This window comes from Lissotriton helveticus, chromosome 7 (assembly GCF_964261635.1).
Source record: "Lissotriton helveticus chromosome 7, aLisHel1.1, whole genome shotgun sequence".
Taxonomy (NCBI): domain Eukaryota; kingdom Metazoa; phylum Chordata; class Amphibia; order Caudata; family Salamandridae; genus Lissotriton; species Lissotriton helveticus.
The window spans coordinates 1,366,818,710-1,366,834,039 of record NC_136068.1 but is presented as its reverse complement, the minus strand read 5'-3'; the positions used below and the strand labels follow the sequence as shown (position 1 = coordinate 1,366,834,039).

General features: G+C 47.1%; 1 protein-coding gene across 1 annotated transcript in view; it reads right to left on the bottom strand.

Moving 5' to 3' along the window:
- The window catches only part of LOC144770292 (cytochrome P450 2F3-like), a 196,526-nt gene extending 183,387 nt beyond the window's left edge, over nt 1-13,139 (bottom strand). Inside the window, exon 1 of the mRNA XM_078654689.1 lies at nt 12,912-13,139. Coding sequence (XP_078510815.1) covers nt 12,912-13,076 — 165 coding nt within the window. The 5' untranslated portion in view covers nt 13,077-13,139. The remainder of the gene's footprint in view (nt 1-12,911) is intronic.
- Between the last annotated feature and the right edge of the window lie 2,191 nt (nt 13,140-15,330).

Here is a 15,330-nt window from a genome sequence, read left to right as displayed (position 1 = left end):
TTACGGGCTGACTCCGATGCCGACACCGGTTCGGAAAAAGTGCTGGGCCAGAAGTCGGTGGGTAAAGCCCGCGGGATCCGATCCGTGGAACAGTGGAGCACCTCCGTCTTCGAGCTATTAAATTGCAAAGAATTTGCTTGAAGCCAATCCGCTGTAGCTGCCATGCAGCGATGGAAGGTGTTCAGCGAGATTGCATTGCTTCCTTCCAAGGAAAACACCAGCTGAGTGTCATCGGCATAATTAAATGCCGAGACCCCAAAAGATTTTATTAGCTGGACAAGTGGACGGAGGTACAGGTTAAACAATAACGGGCTGATGGCCGAGCCCTGTGGCACCCCCTGTCCGATTTTCCTTGGCTCCGAGCTGAAAGGCGGAAGTGACACCAACTGTTGCCTGCCCTCGAGGTATGACATTAGCCAGTCTCTGGCCCCCTCGCAAATCCCGCACTCTTCCAGCCTCTGAACCAGGGTCCGATGGCAGACCGTGTCGAACGCGGCCGACATGTCGAGCAGCACCAGAAAGGCTGCCCGACCACTGTCAACACGCGAACGCAGGTTATCCAACACGGTCACAAGTGCGGTCTCCGTCCCGTGACCAGGTCGGAAGCCAAACTGGGCCTCATCGAACCACCCAATGTGTTCCAGATAGCCGGAGAGAGAGCGAGTTACCCATTTCTCCAAGATCTTGATTGGAAAGGGGAGCAAGGAAATCGGCCTGTAGTTGGAAAGGACAGCTGGATCCAGGGTTGACTTTTTTAGCAGAGGCGACACCACTGCTAATTTCCAGCAGCCCGGAACAGAAGCCGATTCCAGAGATTGGCGACAGATTGAAAACAGAGGCGGGAACAGTTCTTCCTGAAAAGTTTTCCAAAATTTGGGGGGCAGTGGATCGAGCGGAGAACCGGATGACACCGAACAAGCCGTTTTACAAAAGTCTTCAAAGGACGGGAGAGGGAAGGAATCCAACCGCGGTGGTGAGATGATCAGATCACCCGCCCCAAAGGCCGCCGCGGCCGACTGGGGTCGACTGGGTGAACAGCCCGGAGCTCCCACGCCGGATGGCTGGGGTCGACTGGGTGAACAGCCCGGAGCTCCCACGCCGGATGGCTGGGGTCGACTGGGTGAACAGCCCGGAGCTCCCACACCGACTGGCTGGGGTCGACTGAATAAGCTGCCCGGAGCTCCCAGATCGGCGACACTTGTGCTCCCTTGGGGTCGACTGGACTGCTCCACCGGAGCTCCCTCGCCAACCGGCTGGGGTCGACTGGGTGAGCAGGCCGGAGCTCCCAAATCAGAGACACTGGTGCCTCTCTGGGGTCGACTGAGCTGTTCCACCGGAGCTTCCACGCCAACTGGCTGGGGTCGACTGGGTGAGTTAACCGGAGCTCCCAGATCAGAGACAACAGTGCTTGTCTGGGGTCGACTGGACTGCTCATCCGGAGCTCCCAAGGCCGTCGGTTGAGGTCGACTGTGTGAACTGACCGGAGCTCCCAGAACCGAGACAGCAGTGCTTGTCTGGGGTCGACTGGACTGCTCATCCGGAGCTCCCAAAGCCGTCGGTTGGGGTCGACTGGATGAGCCGCTCAAAGCGCCCAGATCCAGAACCCTGATGGCTGATGGGCCTTAGCTATTTCTCTAGTGTGGCCCCCTTGTGGGATTCCCCTGGTGCACCAGAGTGCTTAAGAGACAAATTAGCTCAGCCACTTAGAGAGGCCGGGTTCAAGGTATGGGGTGACCTAGCTCAAAAGGTCACACTTACCCTGGTCAATGCTTTACCCCATCTTGGGAGGGGTATCTCTAAATTTAAATATATTCAACTTCAAAGCTGGGCCCAAAACCTGAAATAACCTATAGGCATGGGCAACACTTTAGAGGAACACCTCGTGGAAAGACTGAGGGGGAAGAAGGAGGTCTCCACCTGGTATTGGAGCATTGAAGAGGCAATTGATGGCGACTTCAAATTAGCAGAGGAATTGTGGAGTGCTTGCCTGCCGGACGAACCCTGGGAACATCTTTGGCAAACATCTTTTAGTGTTCTTTTCTCCACAGTTAAACCGGCATGGCTAAGAAGAAGCCACCTGTTCACGACTCATAGCGTCCATTTAACTCCCCAAAGGTTGTCAAAGATGACGACAGGGCCCCCAGTCAGACATATGAAATGCGGCCTGGAGAAAGCATCCGATATACATCTGTTCAAAGAATGCCCAGCTATCTCTGACTTTTGGGTGAAAAATGGTGAAACCATCTCAGACATTTTGGGCCTCCAAATTCAATTAAGCCTCTCTGATAATTTTTGAGATTTCCAGCGAAGTCACAGGCCCAGCCCAGCCTAGCCAAGCCAGGTATTTCCTCTCCTATGCTATACTTCTGGCCAGCAGGGAAATATGCAAAAAATGGGTGGAATGCTAGCCCCCTCTGCATGCTGAGTGGCTGTCTTCAGTGTTTCTGATGTCCAAGCTAGATAGGAGAGGGACTCAGACTAGGAGGAAGAAAGCACACTGGGAGTTTCTATTGAGATGGTCAAATGCGGAGGTGTGCGAGAATCCTTAATGAAATCTTAATAGGTATCCATTTTATTTAAAATAGTAATTGGTCCTATGATGATTATTTCTCTCTGGATCTCTCTAGACTGTGTTGGGCATTTCCCGCTTCCCTATTGCCAACATAACAGTCGCCAGTTTTTACTGGACCACATTAGAAAGCGACCGTGCCTGGTTTTTTGGGACTGTGCCATCCTAGTCCTCAGATGTACCAGCAGGTGGGTGAACCCTGTAATTCCAAATACCTGTTACCCATAACGTATAAGGTACTGGCGGCTGGTTTGGTCACTGTGGTCCGAGGTGAATAGGGATTACAAAAAAAGAAGAAAAAAAAACACACATTGTTCTATTGAAGATTGTCACTGAATGTCTGTTGTGATGGAGAGTGGTGGTCTGTGGATACTTGAACGTTGTCGCTGAATATATGTTAGTTTGTGCTTATGCAATGTTTTGCTTGTAAGTCAAACAGCTTATCTGCTTCTTCATTTGTAATTCAAAATATGTCAGCATTCAAGTGTGGTGCTCAGGTTTTGATTAAGGGAATATGTGTTAGATGAAGTAAAATATGAAAGGGCATAACATATAATTATGTCTCTTGTGGTGGTTAGGATATTAGTTCTCATGTTGGGTTTGATATGAAGCCATATATTGATTTGCTATATTTGCTTAGGACGAGTGTTGGGTTTTTCTCATTCTCCCTCTGTGTTTACGAGTATGAGGGGGGGAGAAGGGGACTGCCTGGGGGGCTTGCATGTTACATGTTGTATTTCTCATGGGTCTTTACCCACTCAGTCGCTTCCCTTCTCTTATACTTACTTTTAATTGTTTCAATGGAGTATTAATATCCTGTAAAGGGAATAACCTGGGTGGAAACATTCTTACATGGGTGGTGCTGGACTATATTTGTCTGGGATGGTAATGTCATTGTTCCTAGTAATTCTGGTCACAGATAAGAAGTCAAAATATTTTGGTTTTCTAAAGGTGAAGTTAAAGGTCTTATCAATAAAATCAACATACAGAGGGGCAGCCAGGTTAAAGAGAACTGCACTACCTAGGCCAGTCATGTGGAATGTTTGGTCTTTGCCCACCTCAAATGGTCGGTACAAATGGTTCTGTACCGCTTTTGGCCGCCATAAGTGTGGCAAGGTATGCTCAGACGTGAGTCCCTTGCTCACTTTGCCACTGGATTCAAGCAAGCCGGGCTAAAGACGGCTGAAATGCCAGAAACCGGTCCTCGGAAGCTTGTTTCCGGTCCAGGGAAGACATGGCTTGGCAGTTCGGGCTGGACTGTTCCCATGAGGCACAGGGTCAGACTGATTTGCATATGGCCATGTCTGAACTGGGGTGGCACAGTGGGCTAAAGAACGGTGATGGATTATACCCAGATCTTTTGACTGGGTGTGAGTGTTTGATTCAGATGCTCCGTCCATCACCACCCCCTTTTGTACCACCTGAAATGGTCAGCTGCCACATGACCTTAAATAGATACATAAAAAAAAATAGATGAGGCAATACACATGCGCAGCAAATTACAAGTTGCAACTGTACAAATAGATAATCAATAGTCGTTTGTCAATGTCGTTGTATGTCTCTATTTCACACATGCTTGGTGTACATCTTTAGAGACAGCCATCGCGTTTAGCCCCAACAAGGGCTTCTGCAGGACAAAAGTTATAGTGACTGAGTACGTGTGCCAAAGAGATTCAATCCGGTAATGCGTGGTCGATATCAAGCATCCTATTTAAGGACATAGTGTCAAAGTTAGAGGTTTAGGCCACAGGGAACCGCATGTGTATCCTTACTGGAGAAATACTAGTCCGAGTTAGTAAGTAAAAGGCCAAATTTCCTCAAATGGTCTTTATAGGAGTATCTTATTTAAATAAGTCGCAGTGTAGCAAGTCTTGATCCGACTCAAATATTAGTCAAGTGCAGCAACATTTCTGAACATAGGCGTACATTGAGAGGCAATATGTTTCCCTTATAACAGAAGGATTAATCGCGGGTTGCTGTTGCAGACGAAATTGGAATGGATAGAGGACTTGGTATTCCAGGTTGGACTATTTTTTTAGAGAATCGAAACATGCTGTGCAGGAATGAGGGCTCCAAAACAGAGGCCTTGTGTATATAGGATCATATGCTTGTTGGAATAGGTCTTGATCTGCTTGGAACAATGGCGCAATATAAGGTCAGGAGAATCAATAACATGATTTTGCGTGACTCCACTCTGGAGATATTCAAAAGTCACTTACATTTTCTTTGAAGTTTTATATAGCACAAACTTGGCCTGAGAGCACCAGAGTGCTTTATAAGGAAAGCAAGCATTACACATTTTTAGCACAGGTAGATTAAGTGATTTGTCCAGAATCACAAGATGGTGATTTAATCATGATTCTAGTTCCAAAGTAAGCAATTATAGCCGCTAGATAACATCTTTTCCCCTGAGTATTTATTATTTTCTTTCAGAAAAAGGAGTCCTCCTGTCCCGATCATAACATTTGTTGGATGGATTGAAAGCAGAATTAAGAGGAGGGTAGTCTGTATCAGTATCGTGCATTTGAAAGCAAAAGAAATAGGAATGTCTAGCTGGATAAGGGACAGGAGATTAGGAGGCTAGAAAAATTACATATAACCTACAGGAACAATGGCACTTATTTGAAATGAAGCAAACACAAGGAGATGATGGACGGAGCGCTGAAATTTTCAGAGACTCACCCCCAGTCACAGATCTGGGTTGAATCCATTGTCGTTCTTTAACTCACTTCCCTGCCTCAGTTCAGAACCAGCTATATGCAAATCAATCTTGACCCTGTGCCTCATGGGAACAGTCCAGCCCGAACTGCCAAGCCACGTCTTCCCTGAACCGGAAACAAGCATCCTGGGACCAGTTTCGGGGTAACACCCCTCATCAGCCAGGCTAGCTTGAATCCAGTAGCAAAGTGAGCAAGGGACCCAGGTCTGGGCATACCCTGCCATCTTAGGAAGAGCAAAGCAAACACAAGGAGATGATGGACGGAGTGCTTAAACTTTTCAGAGACTCACCCCCAGTCACAGATCTGGGTTGAACCGGTGTTTACTTATTTGAAATGAAAAATGTTAAAATACGAATGAAATATTCCTGTCTCAACAGCAGGACTAGTGATTCTTTTACATTACTTTTGTCTTCTGTAAAGGGCTGGCAGATCCAATAAAATAGTAGCTAATTGCTTTAACATTACAAAATCAGAAACCACACAACAAACCTAAGGGAAATAAATAATAAGAAATGACAATGAGGAAATGTTAGGCAACTTCTATGGGGAATTGCAAACTGCGGGCTCAGTTCTGGAACAAAGTATGATAGACAATTAACAAAATTACCTCTCACTCCCAACATTTAGTGGAGCAGAAAGAAGCTTCTGGACAAACCAATTTCGATTTGTGAAGTCGGTTTCCTAATTACCTTCTTGGTGGAAACTTGGGTCTGGCATTGTGACATATATATATAATATATATATATTTTTTTAAATCATCCCTTCTTTTTTTAGATTGTTTGGATGGCTTTTCATTTCTTTCGTTTAGTTTAAGTGAAAAAGAACCACACAGAGTAGTTATAATATGTATGTGTTATAAATACTCACTAACACATTGGAGTATCTCCTCCCCAGAGATATAAACACAATACACCCAATACTTCAGTAATAGAACAGTTAAGTATCACAAATACCCAGCAGTCTCCATGGGGAGACCAAAGCATATACTAATAAAGTGGAATGTGAACAGAGGCCGAAGTCAAGACTAGACCCAGAACACTTAGCAGTGCCTACGGCCCTAGGACACACCCAAGGTAAGTACCCAAGAACCTCACGGAGGCAGTGTGCAGAGTGGAAACACGACGGTGTGCTCAATACAAGTCAATGGGGAAGTCACAGTTGCAGTTTTCAAGAAGGAACCTTCCAGGAAGACCCTGAAGAAAACCAGTGGAAGATGGAAGGTTGGAGTGTCACCCTACCCGTGGATACCCCGTGAACCAGAAAACCTACACGGGTGCATAGGTGCGAAGTGACGTCGGAAACCCCCGTCTACCACAATGGAGGACTTCAGTAAAGATGCAGCTGGTGAAGAAGGTAAAAGAGTCTGATGGAATCCAATGGTGAATTCAGGATGAGAGGTACCTGCAAGCAGAAAGGACAGAGTCTATGCCCCCAGTAGTGACCAGGAGTCACAGAGCCAAATGTCCACTGATGTCAGAAGATGCAGGAGAGTGGACGGGGACCTTGGCACTGCAGTTGTGCGGACCAGGCAATGCTGTGAAAGACCAGGAGCCGTTCACTAGCTGTCCAAAGTCAGATGTCAAGAGCCAGGGTGTCTGTGTCCGGCAGGAGCACCAACAAGCCTTGGCAGCGGCAAACGTGGCAGACAAAAAAGGTGCAGTGTCGGGACTAGCAAGGTCCAAGGGACTCACCACAAGCCGGTAAGTCAGAGTAGGTTCCTTGCAAGTAGGTGAGCCCACGGAAGTCAAAGAAGACCCTCAAGCGGAGCCAGAGGCTGAAGGCACAGGAGTCGCAAGGGGCCCTTAACCAGCTCACCAGTGATGCAAGCCCACTGTGCAGAGTTTGCGCTGAGGTTGACAATATTGGTAGCAAGAGAGGCTGGAGCTTCTTGGATCCCAAAGATCTCTAGAGAAGGGAGTCAACAAGCCTTGGCAAGTCAACTAGGTGTGAGATCAAAAAGGACTAGCCTATTTGTGAATTTACATAGACTCAAGACTGTAAGACAGGGTACAAACCCTTTTGTTTGTTCATGAAGCCCTCACCCACCAACCTGGTTGGTGGCATGCTTCATCGTCGGGCCGACCCAGTGACACAGAGTCTGTCCGGGTGTGCTTGGACGCCTGAATACAGCAGAGCAGGTAGGTTTCTGAGTGTGCAGTGTAGTGACGTGAAGGTGAAAATGTAAAAGCTATACAGGGGTCCCAGTACCCGAGGGTAAATTATATTTTAATAACTGGGTCACTGTTAGCATTTTAAAAAGGCTGTTGGATGTTATAGGAGTGTTTTTTAGGGTCTCCTACATCCAGGTGTGGTCTACATGTTTCAGCCAGGCCTTTATGAATAAAACTGGCTTTCCTCTGGACCAAAGTGTGTAGGTGCAAATTACTTAATTTTAAGTGGTTGTGTAATTTTGAAAAATGTGTAGCACTCGCTAAGGTGCTTTACATGTGTGAGGGGGATTCCCTCTTAGAGCATTAGTTGGCTTGTTGCCAAATTTGCCCCATGGAGTAGTCCAGCAGAGGAGTGGACCGAAACTTTCGGTCAGTGTCTGCGTTGAACCTCTTGTTGTCTCTGCGGCCTCGCAGCCTTTTTTAATGCTAACAGTGACCCAGTTATTAAAATATAATTTACCCTCTGGTACTGGGACCCCTGTATAGCTTTTAAATGTTCACCTTCACGTCACTACACTGCACACTCAGAAATATATCTGCTCCGCTGTATTCAGGCGCCATTGCGAGACGCGAGCTCATGAGACGACGGATTCATTCTGCCTCCGATGGTGCTAATTTGCCGGGTTCCCTAAATAACAACCGAACGTGGACGTGATCTGTTGAAGTCTGCCTTCGGATTTTCCTCCCCGACCTCGTTCCTTGATTCGTTTCGATTCAACCGTCTACGCCCATCCAAATTGTTGCCTGCCCCCACCCTGTCCTGATGAAGACCCCGCAGCAAGGGTACAACTAATTCCTGCAACAATTAGAGGGTCGAAACGTCGACGACTGTTTTTCTGGTTATCAGCTTCACGCCAAAATTGTGACATTAATGTATTATGTGAAGTATGATTTCGATCAAGTGATCTATTGAACCTATGGTCCTTTGTTGGTTTATATTTAAATTAACATATAAATGCGTCTGCGCCATTTGGTTGATTTTACGGTCACTATTCCCTATCCACACCATCCTCACCATATCACCTCCCTTCTCCCCTGGGGCACTGTACAGCCTTTTTGAATGTTTATTTCAAGATATGATATTCAATATACATCTACATTGTGAATAAAAACGGTGTAGTATCATTTAATGTTTTTCTATCTTGACTACTTTGTGTTAATTGATGATTATACACTGGGACTCCTCTCTCTCCGTATCGGTATTCAGGCGTCGAAGCACACCCGGGACACACTTGGTGTCACTGGGTGGGCCCGATGATGAAGCATGCCACCAACCAGGTTGGTGGGTGAGTGCTTCATGAACAAACAAAAGGGTTTGTACCCTGTCTTACAGTCTTGAGTCTATCTAAATTCACAAATAGGCTAGTCCTTTTTGATCTCACATATAAAACCCCAAGGATACGGACTAGCTACCTAGTCCTCTCTCTCTCCTTTGATAGTGATAAGTCAACTAGGTGCACAGGGTTTCTGTTCCAGCGGTTCCGACAAGGGATACTGGCCTCAAACTCGGTGAGAAGACAGTGCAGGCCTTGAGGTAGTTGCAGAACCACCACCTGTGCTGCTGGGCCTTTCGAAGTCCGTGGGACATCAGCTGCAGCAGACTGGTCAGCTTAGTTGTGGTGCCTCTAGATGCAGGGGAGTGACTCCTTCACTTCAAGGGAGATTCCTTTGGGTGTCCTTGATGGACACAGGCTTGGAGAAGAACCTTGATGGAGCACAGACACAGACGACGCCGAAGACTGGCAGGACAACGAGACCAGAGGCAGCAGGAGTCTTCCGGATGCAGTCTCGGTTCCCAAAACGAAGTCCTACGAAGTTGAAATGCCCAGACGGTTGAAGGTGAAGTAGTTTCGGATCTGAACCTTGTCCCACGACGAATCTGAAGAGCCACCCACAGGTAAGCCCTTAAGTACCCTAAGGAAAGTGTTGGGACGATTCAGAGGTCCCTCCCACACGAGGGGCTGGACAGTGGGGAGGATACGCCCATGTCCTTTGTCCAGTTTTGTGCCTGAGCGGGACTCAACAGGTCCCTTAACTGGAGTATGCAAGGAGGGCACCAAATGTACTCTTAAAACCTCCGTGACAGGAAACCTATTGTTCTACCCTACCCTGCTTGAGCTTGGCTCAGCAGCAGGAGGGCAGAATTGTACCTGTGGTCAGCAGCAGCCCTAGCTTGCTGTCAGACTCTGGAAGACTTGTACCAGGAGCGTACCAGGTACCAGGAGCGAGGGGTTCTCTGAGAAGCCCCACAGTGTATGGAATCATGCCTCCAACACCGGTTACGGTGTTGGAGGTATGATTCAAACTTGTTTCATACCAAACATGCCAGGGTTTGTTACAGCCAGTTTATAGCTAGCCATCGCGTAGTGACACATAGCCACTATTTGTATCGTAATAGCTGATGCACTTACAACGCATGGAGAACGGACTCTGGGATTTGTAGGGGTGTCCTGCTTATGCAAGGCCACCCTCACTTATAACTAAGCACACTGCCTTCATGATTGAAAGGTCTGCCTTAGAGGTGACTTATGGGTTTTAAGTGTTGTTGCCAAAGATATAAGACAACGTATTTCTGTTGCAAGTGGTGCTAGCACCAACTTACACAGGCTGCAATGGCAAGCATGTAGTCACAATTTGAGTTGTCTGCTATGGGTGGCATAAAACATGCTTCAGCCCATGGGAGACCCCTGGTGTACCTATGCCCTGGGTATCTTAGTACCATATACTAAGGACTTACAAGTGTACACCAGTAGCCAATCTGAGGGGCTACCCATGTACTCATCATGGTCCAATTTAGGAAGGAAGCACAGAGACTTGGGTCCAGATTAGCAGGATCCTAGTAAGAAGAGTCAGAAAACAAAAATGACAGCAGCAAAAAGGGGGTGGACCATGAAAGCATCCTACTTTTCTACAATATTTCAGTATAACTTAATCGACTCCAGGCAATGGAGTCCTCCTGAAATGCTCACGTTTGGTAAGGGGAATTTACAGATATGGTGGCAGTATAATTAACTGGCAGGCACCCTATTTCATATGCTGGCTGAGTGATCAGGAAATTCTAAGGCCGGGGTAACAAGTTAGACTAAATAATTCCTCAGCACTAAGCTGGTATTCATGCCTTCTGGGCATATTTGGGTGTGTACCCAAATACCGCCACTTGGATTTATGTCTACCAGGTCTAACTTTTCAAGACCTGATACTTGTTATAGCTTTGAATACACTACGTGCTGTTGGGAGGATGGGATAAAACTGGTGGTGGACATGGGTTGTATATTGAAGGAAATTGACGCTGTGAACAGCTGGCGGGAACATGATAAGCAAGCACCTCCCTGTATGTTCTTTGAATACGTACAAAAAACAAAGTGTACATGAAGACCTAGTTTCAGGCGAACTGTCTTTCAAATTATGTATATGCAACATCCATTATGTTATTATCACGGTCACGATTGATGTACTCTCTGCTCAATGGGTCTCCCACCACCAGTCACCTTTGACGCCTTCTTGTTTTATATCTCTCTTTTCAATTATACTTTCTTTTCTCCTTTTCCTTGTTTCTGTTATCATAGGTATTATTTCTGTACCACTTGAAAACGTTGGTCTTTATCATTTGTAGCTGTGGTTTTGTTTACTATTAAAAAGGTTTGTGCTAAATAGAATGTCAAAACTCCATTCAGAGAAAGGTGGCAATGTTAGACCAGGTCTGCGAATATTTACCCTTACATTAGTTATTACGATGACAGGTAGCTGCCTGCTCTTCTGCCTTCCTGGTGGAGCCACCTAGGATAGAGGGTGCGGGGTCTTTTACCAAGGCCTCCTGGCGTAGCGTTTGCTTAAGTCCAGGCGTGGCGCTGGTCTCTGCCAGACATGAGAAGAATTTCCAGTTGCTGTCGGTAAAACCGGTCCTTCCCACTCCTCGTATTATTTAACACAAAGGTTGTGGCCGCACCTTTGTAGCAGGCATACAGCTTTCTTTGCATCTCCATGCGCGGTGCCGCCTACAGTCAATAAAGCCTGAGTGTGAACGTCCAAACGTTAAGGTCTGTTACTTATTAGCTTGGTTTTCTTTCTGTTGGCCTCCTTGTCAGGCCTGTCATATGCAGCATGCCTGAGGTAGCTGTATCTGTTCCAGGTCATATCAGGATATGCTTACAATGCCAACCCACAACACCGGTACAGTACACTTGTGAGTGCTTAGGAGGTTATGTCGACTGTTCATTCTTTCGGTCCCTGTTTGAAAACGTGGTTACACTCTAAAAAGACAATATTCTTAGGTGTCAAATGTGTGCATAGGTAACGTGCCTATTGTGTATTCTGGGAGTGTAGTATCCAAACTCCTTAGACCGGAAGACTGACTTCTGCAGCATATGCACGCCATCGTCCTGCAAGCTACCCTACTTGTAAACACGGAAATCCAATTTAAGAAACAACGCAGTTACCTTCCGCCCCATTACCCCCATGTTTTCTACATTCCCAGTGAAAACATGGAAAATGCCGTTTAGTAATCTGCTACCAGTTTTACTGCCAGCAAATTAGCATCGCCACCGACAGGGATGGCTGTTTGCGGTCCGGTTTGTTTGTCTGCTGGGACGGTTTTTCTGTTGAATTACCTGCTATTAAAAACCAACATTGCCTGAAGGAAGCTCAAATCATACAGTTCAAAACACTTTATAGTGTGTCTTTACAAGTTGCAAACTGCCTAAATTTGCAAAAATCTAATCCACTAATGGGGCAATTTTTATTCTGGCGCTGGGCATTTTTTCTGTCCCACTCCAGTCTCCAACCCTGGCCACTGGTATGGCAAGTCACATATGCTCACTGAAGTTCAGTAGCAACTAGCTTGCTACAGCATCGCGAGATGTGAGCTTCTCAACTCACAGCATCCCAGGGGTTTAAGTGGGATGAAAAAACTGGGGTGAGGGCCTCTCAAAGGGGCGTAGCAGATGTAATTAAGGGGATAGCTTAAAACACTGTGCTTAGCACAGTGTGCCGCCGACTCGTATTTTGCTGCTTCTGTCATTACATCCTGATATATAACACAATAAGTAACATTACACCTACAACAAGCCACCACTATTGGCCTTGTCACTGCTTGTTAGTTCCAGAAGGTAAATAAGCAACAGCTATGGCTTCGTCGTATATAATACTGGAAATGCTTCCGTTTTAAAATGCTGAGACTCTGAAAGTACTATAACGAGTCTCTTGAAGTTACATCCCAGTAAAGGGTGTTACTGCTGCAGAATTAAAAATTAATAAATCACGCAGACATTGAGGGCAACATTGGAGAGCCCGATAGAGACCCGGCCCACTTAAAGCATCTGTGATCCTGGGCAGATCACCCAATTTCTCCCTCGCTCTCTAGGTCAAAGTTCCCTAACCTGTCAAACGTGAGAAAGCCTGGAAACAGACTCAACCACGCCCTCGGCGAGGCTGCACACAACTCCGGTCTCTCACCTCCATGAGCGTCTCGTAGGGCGCCGACTTGTTGATTTGGTGCATGTTGCCCAGCAGGGGCCATGGCGCGGGCCCGGGCGGCAGGTGCTTCTTCTTCTTCCAGGAGGAGAGGAGCACGGCGAACAGAAGCAGGGCGAGCACCGCGGCCAGGAGCAGGGACAGCATGACTGCGTCCCCTCGGTGGACAGTTGATCTGACTGTTGCTGCCTTGTGCGCCTGCCCGTAAGTGTGGCCACGCCCACGCTTGCCCAGCTTTTAACAGAACATTAGACTGCCAAGTACGGTTTTTTCGTGAAAGTAGAATGTGGTTCGAGTCAGAACGACTTCAAGTGTTCGTAAACCGCATGCCTCGGAAGTTTTGCTCACAAACCCAATATAAAGGCAGTTACGATACAAAAACACAGACAGCCAGTGTTTGAACACTGGCGCGCTGCTATTGCCAAAACTATGTAGCATTAATGTTATCATCGAATGAAATGACGAGTTAATCTGACAGAATTCAAACAACTTTCATCACGCAGATATTCGAAACCAGTGTTTAACTCGCTGACATTTTACCACCTTGATGCAACTTTCCACAGACCAAGGGAGTTGGTACCAAAAAGCACTATAAAACGTCAGAGTAGTACCAGTCAGGACCATTCCAGCTATGTGGCATAGGGTGACCAACTGGCATGAGTGCAAATTCAGGATGGTGAGTGTAAAAATTCAGGACAAAGGGTCAAAATTCAGGACAGAAGGTCAAAATTCGGGACAAAAGATACATTTTACAGACACATCAGAGGATGTCATGCAATATCATATAAGTAAGTAAACAGACTAAGAACATAAGTGCAAGTCAAAATAAGTTTATATTAGGTTGAAACAATCTTGTACTTCACGGTTTTCCAGAATGGGCGCAGCTTTGAGCAACTGTGCACGTATTTTGTCGTATTTCATATAATCATAATCTTTTTATATGGTTACTGCACTGGGTTGTCCAGTCTGATATTTTGTTTACAGTTCATGGTCCTGGTTTGCATGGTTCATGCATCAGGTAATATACTTGGGAGAGTCAGTGGTGGGAGAAAGCCTTTGAACCCCTTGTGGACCCAGAATGTGGGTCTGTGTGGACTAATCTTGCTTTGCTTAGGGGTTCTCTTCCAAAATCCCACTGGTGTGTACTGTACTATATATAGCGCGTGCTGCTTTTTGGGTGCTTCTCTTGCGAGGCTTTATACTTTAGCAATCTCCAGTAAATTTGTTTTCTTATGTGGCCAGCACTGGTAATGAAAGACTTGATGAAAATATTTGTGCAAGCGTCACAGGCACCCTTCTAAAGTTCTTGGCGCTTTGGATGTTTGCTTGCATTCCTGACCTGTTTACAGCCCGAGAGGTGCTGCAGCTGAAGACCTGCAAAATTCTGGCCACACTGGGAAAGTGCTATTAACTACTCTGAAATCTTAGGCCAGCGATCTGTCATTGCTTGGGCTGATCCCACCAGGCTATGAATTATCACACAATAGGCAGAAATCAGTAAACGATCCCCATGTGTTGCAGGCTGGTGTGGAAACAAAATCAATGTCCAGTAGTTGTGTATTGCAGCTTCTTTATTGTGGTCAGCAGGTTCCACTGGTTCATTTTTTCATTTTTTTTGTCTTTGGTTTGTCTTAGGGCTTCTGCTCAAGCATTCACAGGCCTCTCTGAACTCAAGCAATAAACATGAGTAGTTTGCAGGGCAGACTGGGGAAGCCGAAAGAAGCTCCTCATACTATGAGCGAGGATAGCAGTGCCATAGTACACCGTCACATCTCCTGCCCGGTCACTGACCTGACCTTCAACTGCTCCTGTCCCATTACTGCTCATGCCTGGTTACTTCTCCTGCCTGGTCACTGCTCCTGCCCAGTCACTGCTTCTACCCGTTCACTGCTCTTGGCAGTTCACTGCCCCTGCCCGTTCACTGCTCCTGTCCCATCACTGCTCCTGTCCCGTCTGCTCCTGTCCTGTCACTGCTCCTGTCCTGTCACTGCACCTGTCCCGTCACTGCTACTGTTCCGTCACTGCTACTGCCCGGTCACTGCTCCTGCCCGGTCACCGCTCCTGCTCATGCCCAGTCACTGCTCTTGCCACATCAGTTCTCCTACCCCATCACTGCTCCTGCCCTGTCACTGCTCCTGTCCCATCACTGCTCCTGCCCCTTCACTGCTCCTGCTCATGCCCGGTCACCGCTCCTGCTGGTCACTGCTCCTGCCGGTCACTGCTCCTGTCGGTCATTACTGCTGCCCTGTCATTGCTGCTGCCCGGTCATTGCTGCTGCCCAGTCACTTCTCCTGCCTGGTCACTGCTCCTGCGCGGACAACGCTCCTGCCACATCAGTTCTCCTGCCCCGTTACTTCACGCGCCCGGTCACTGCTCCTGCCATATCACTGCTCCTGCCCAG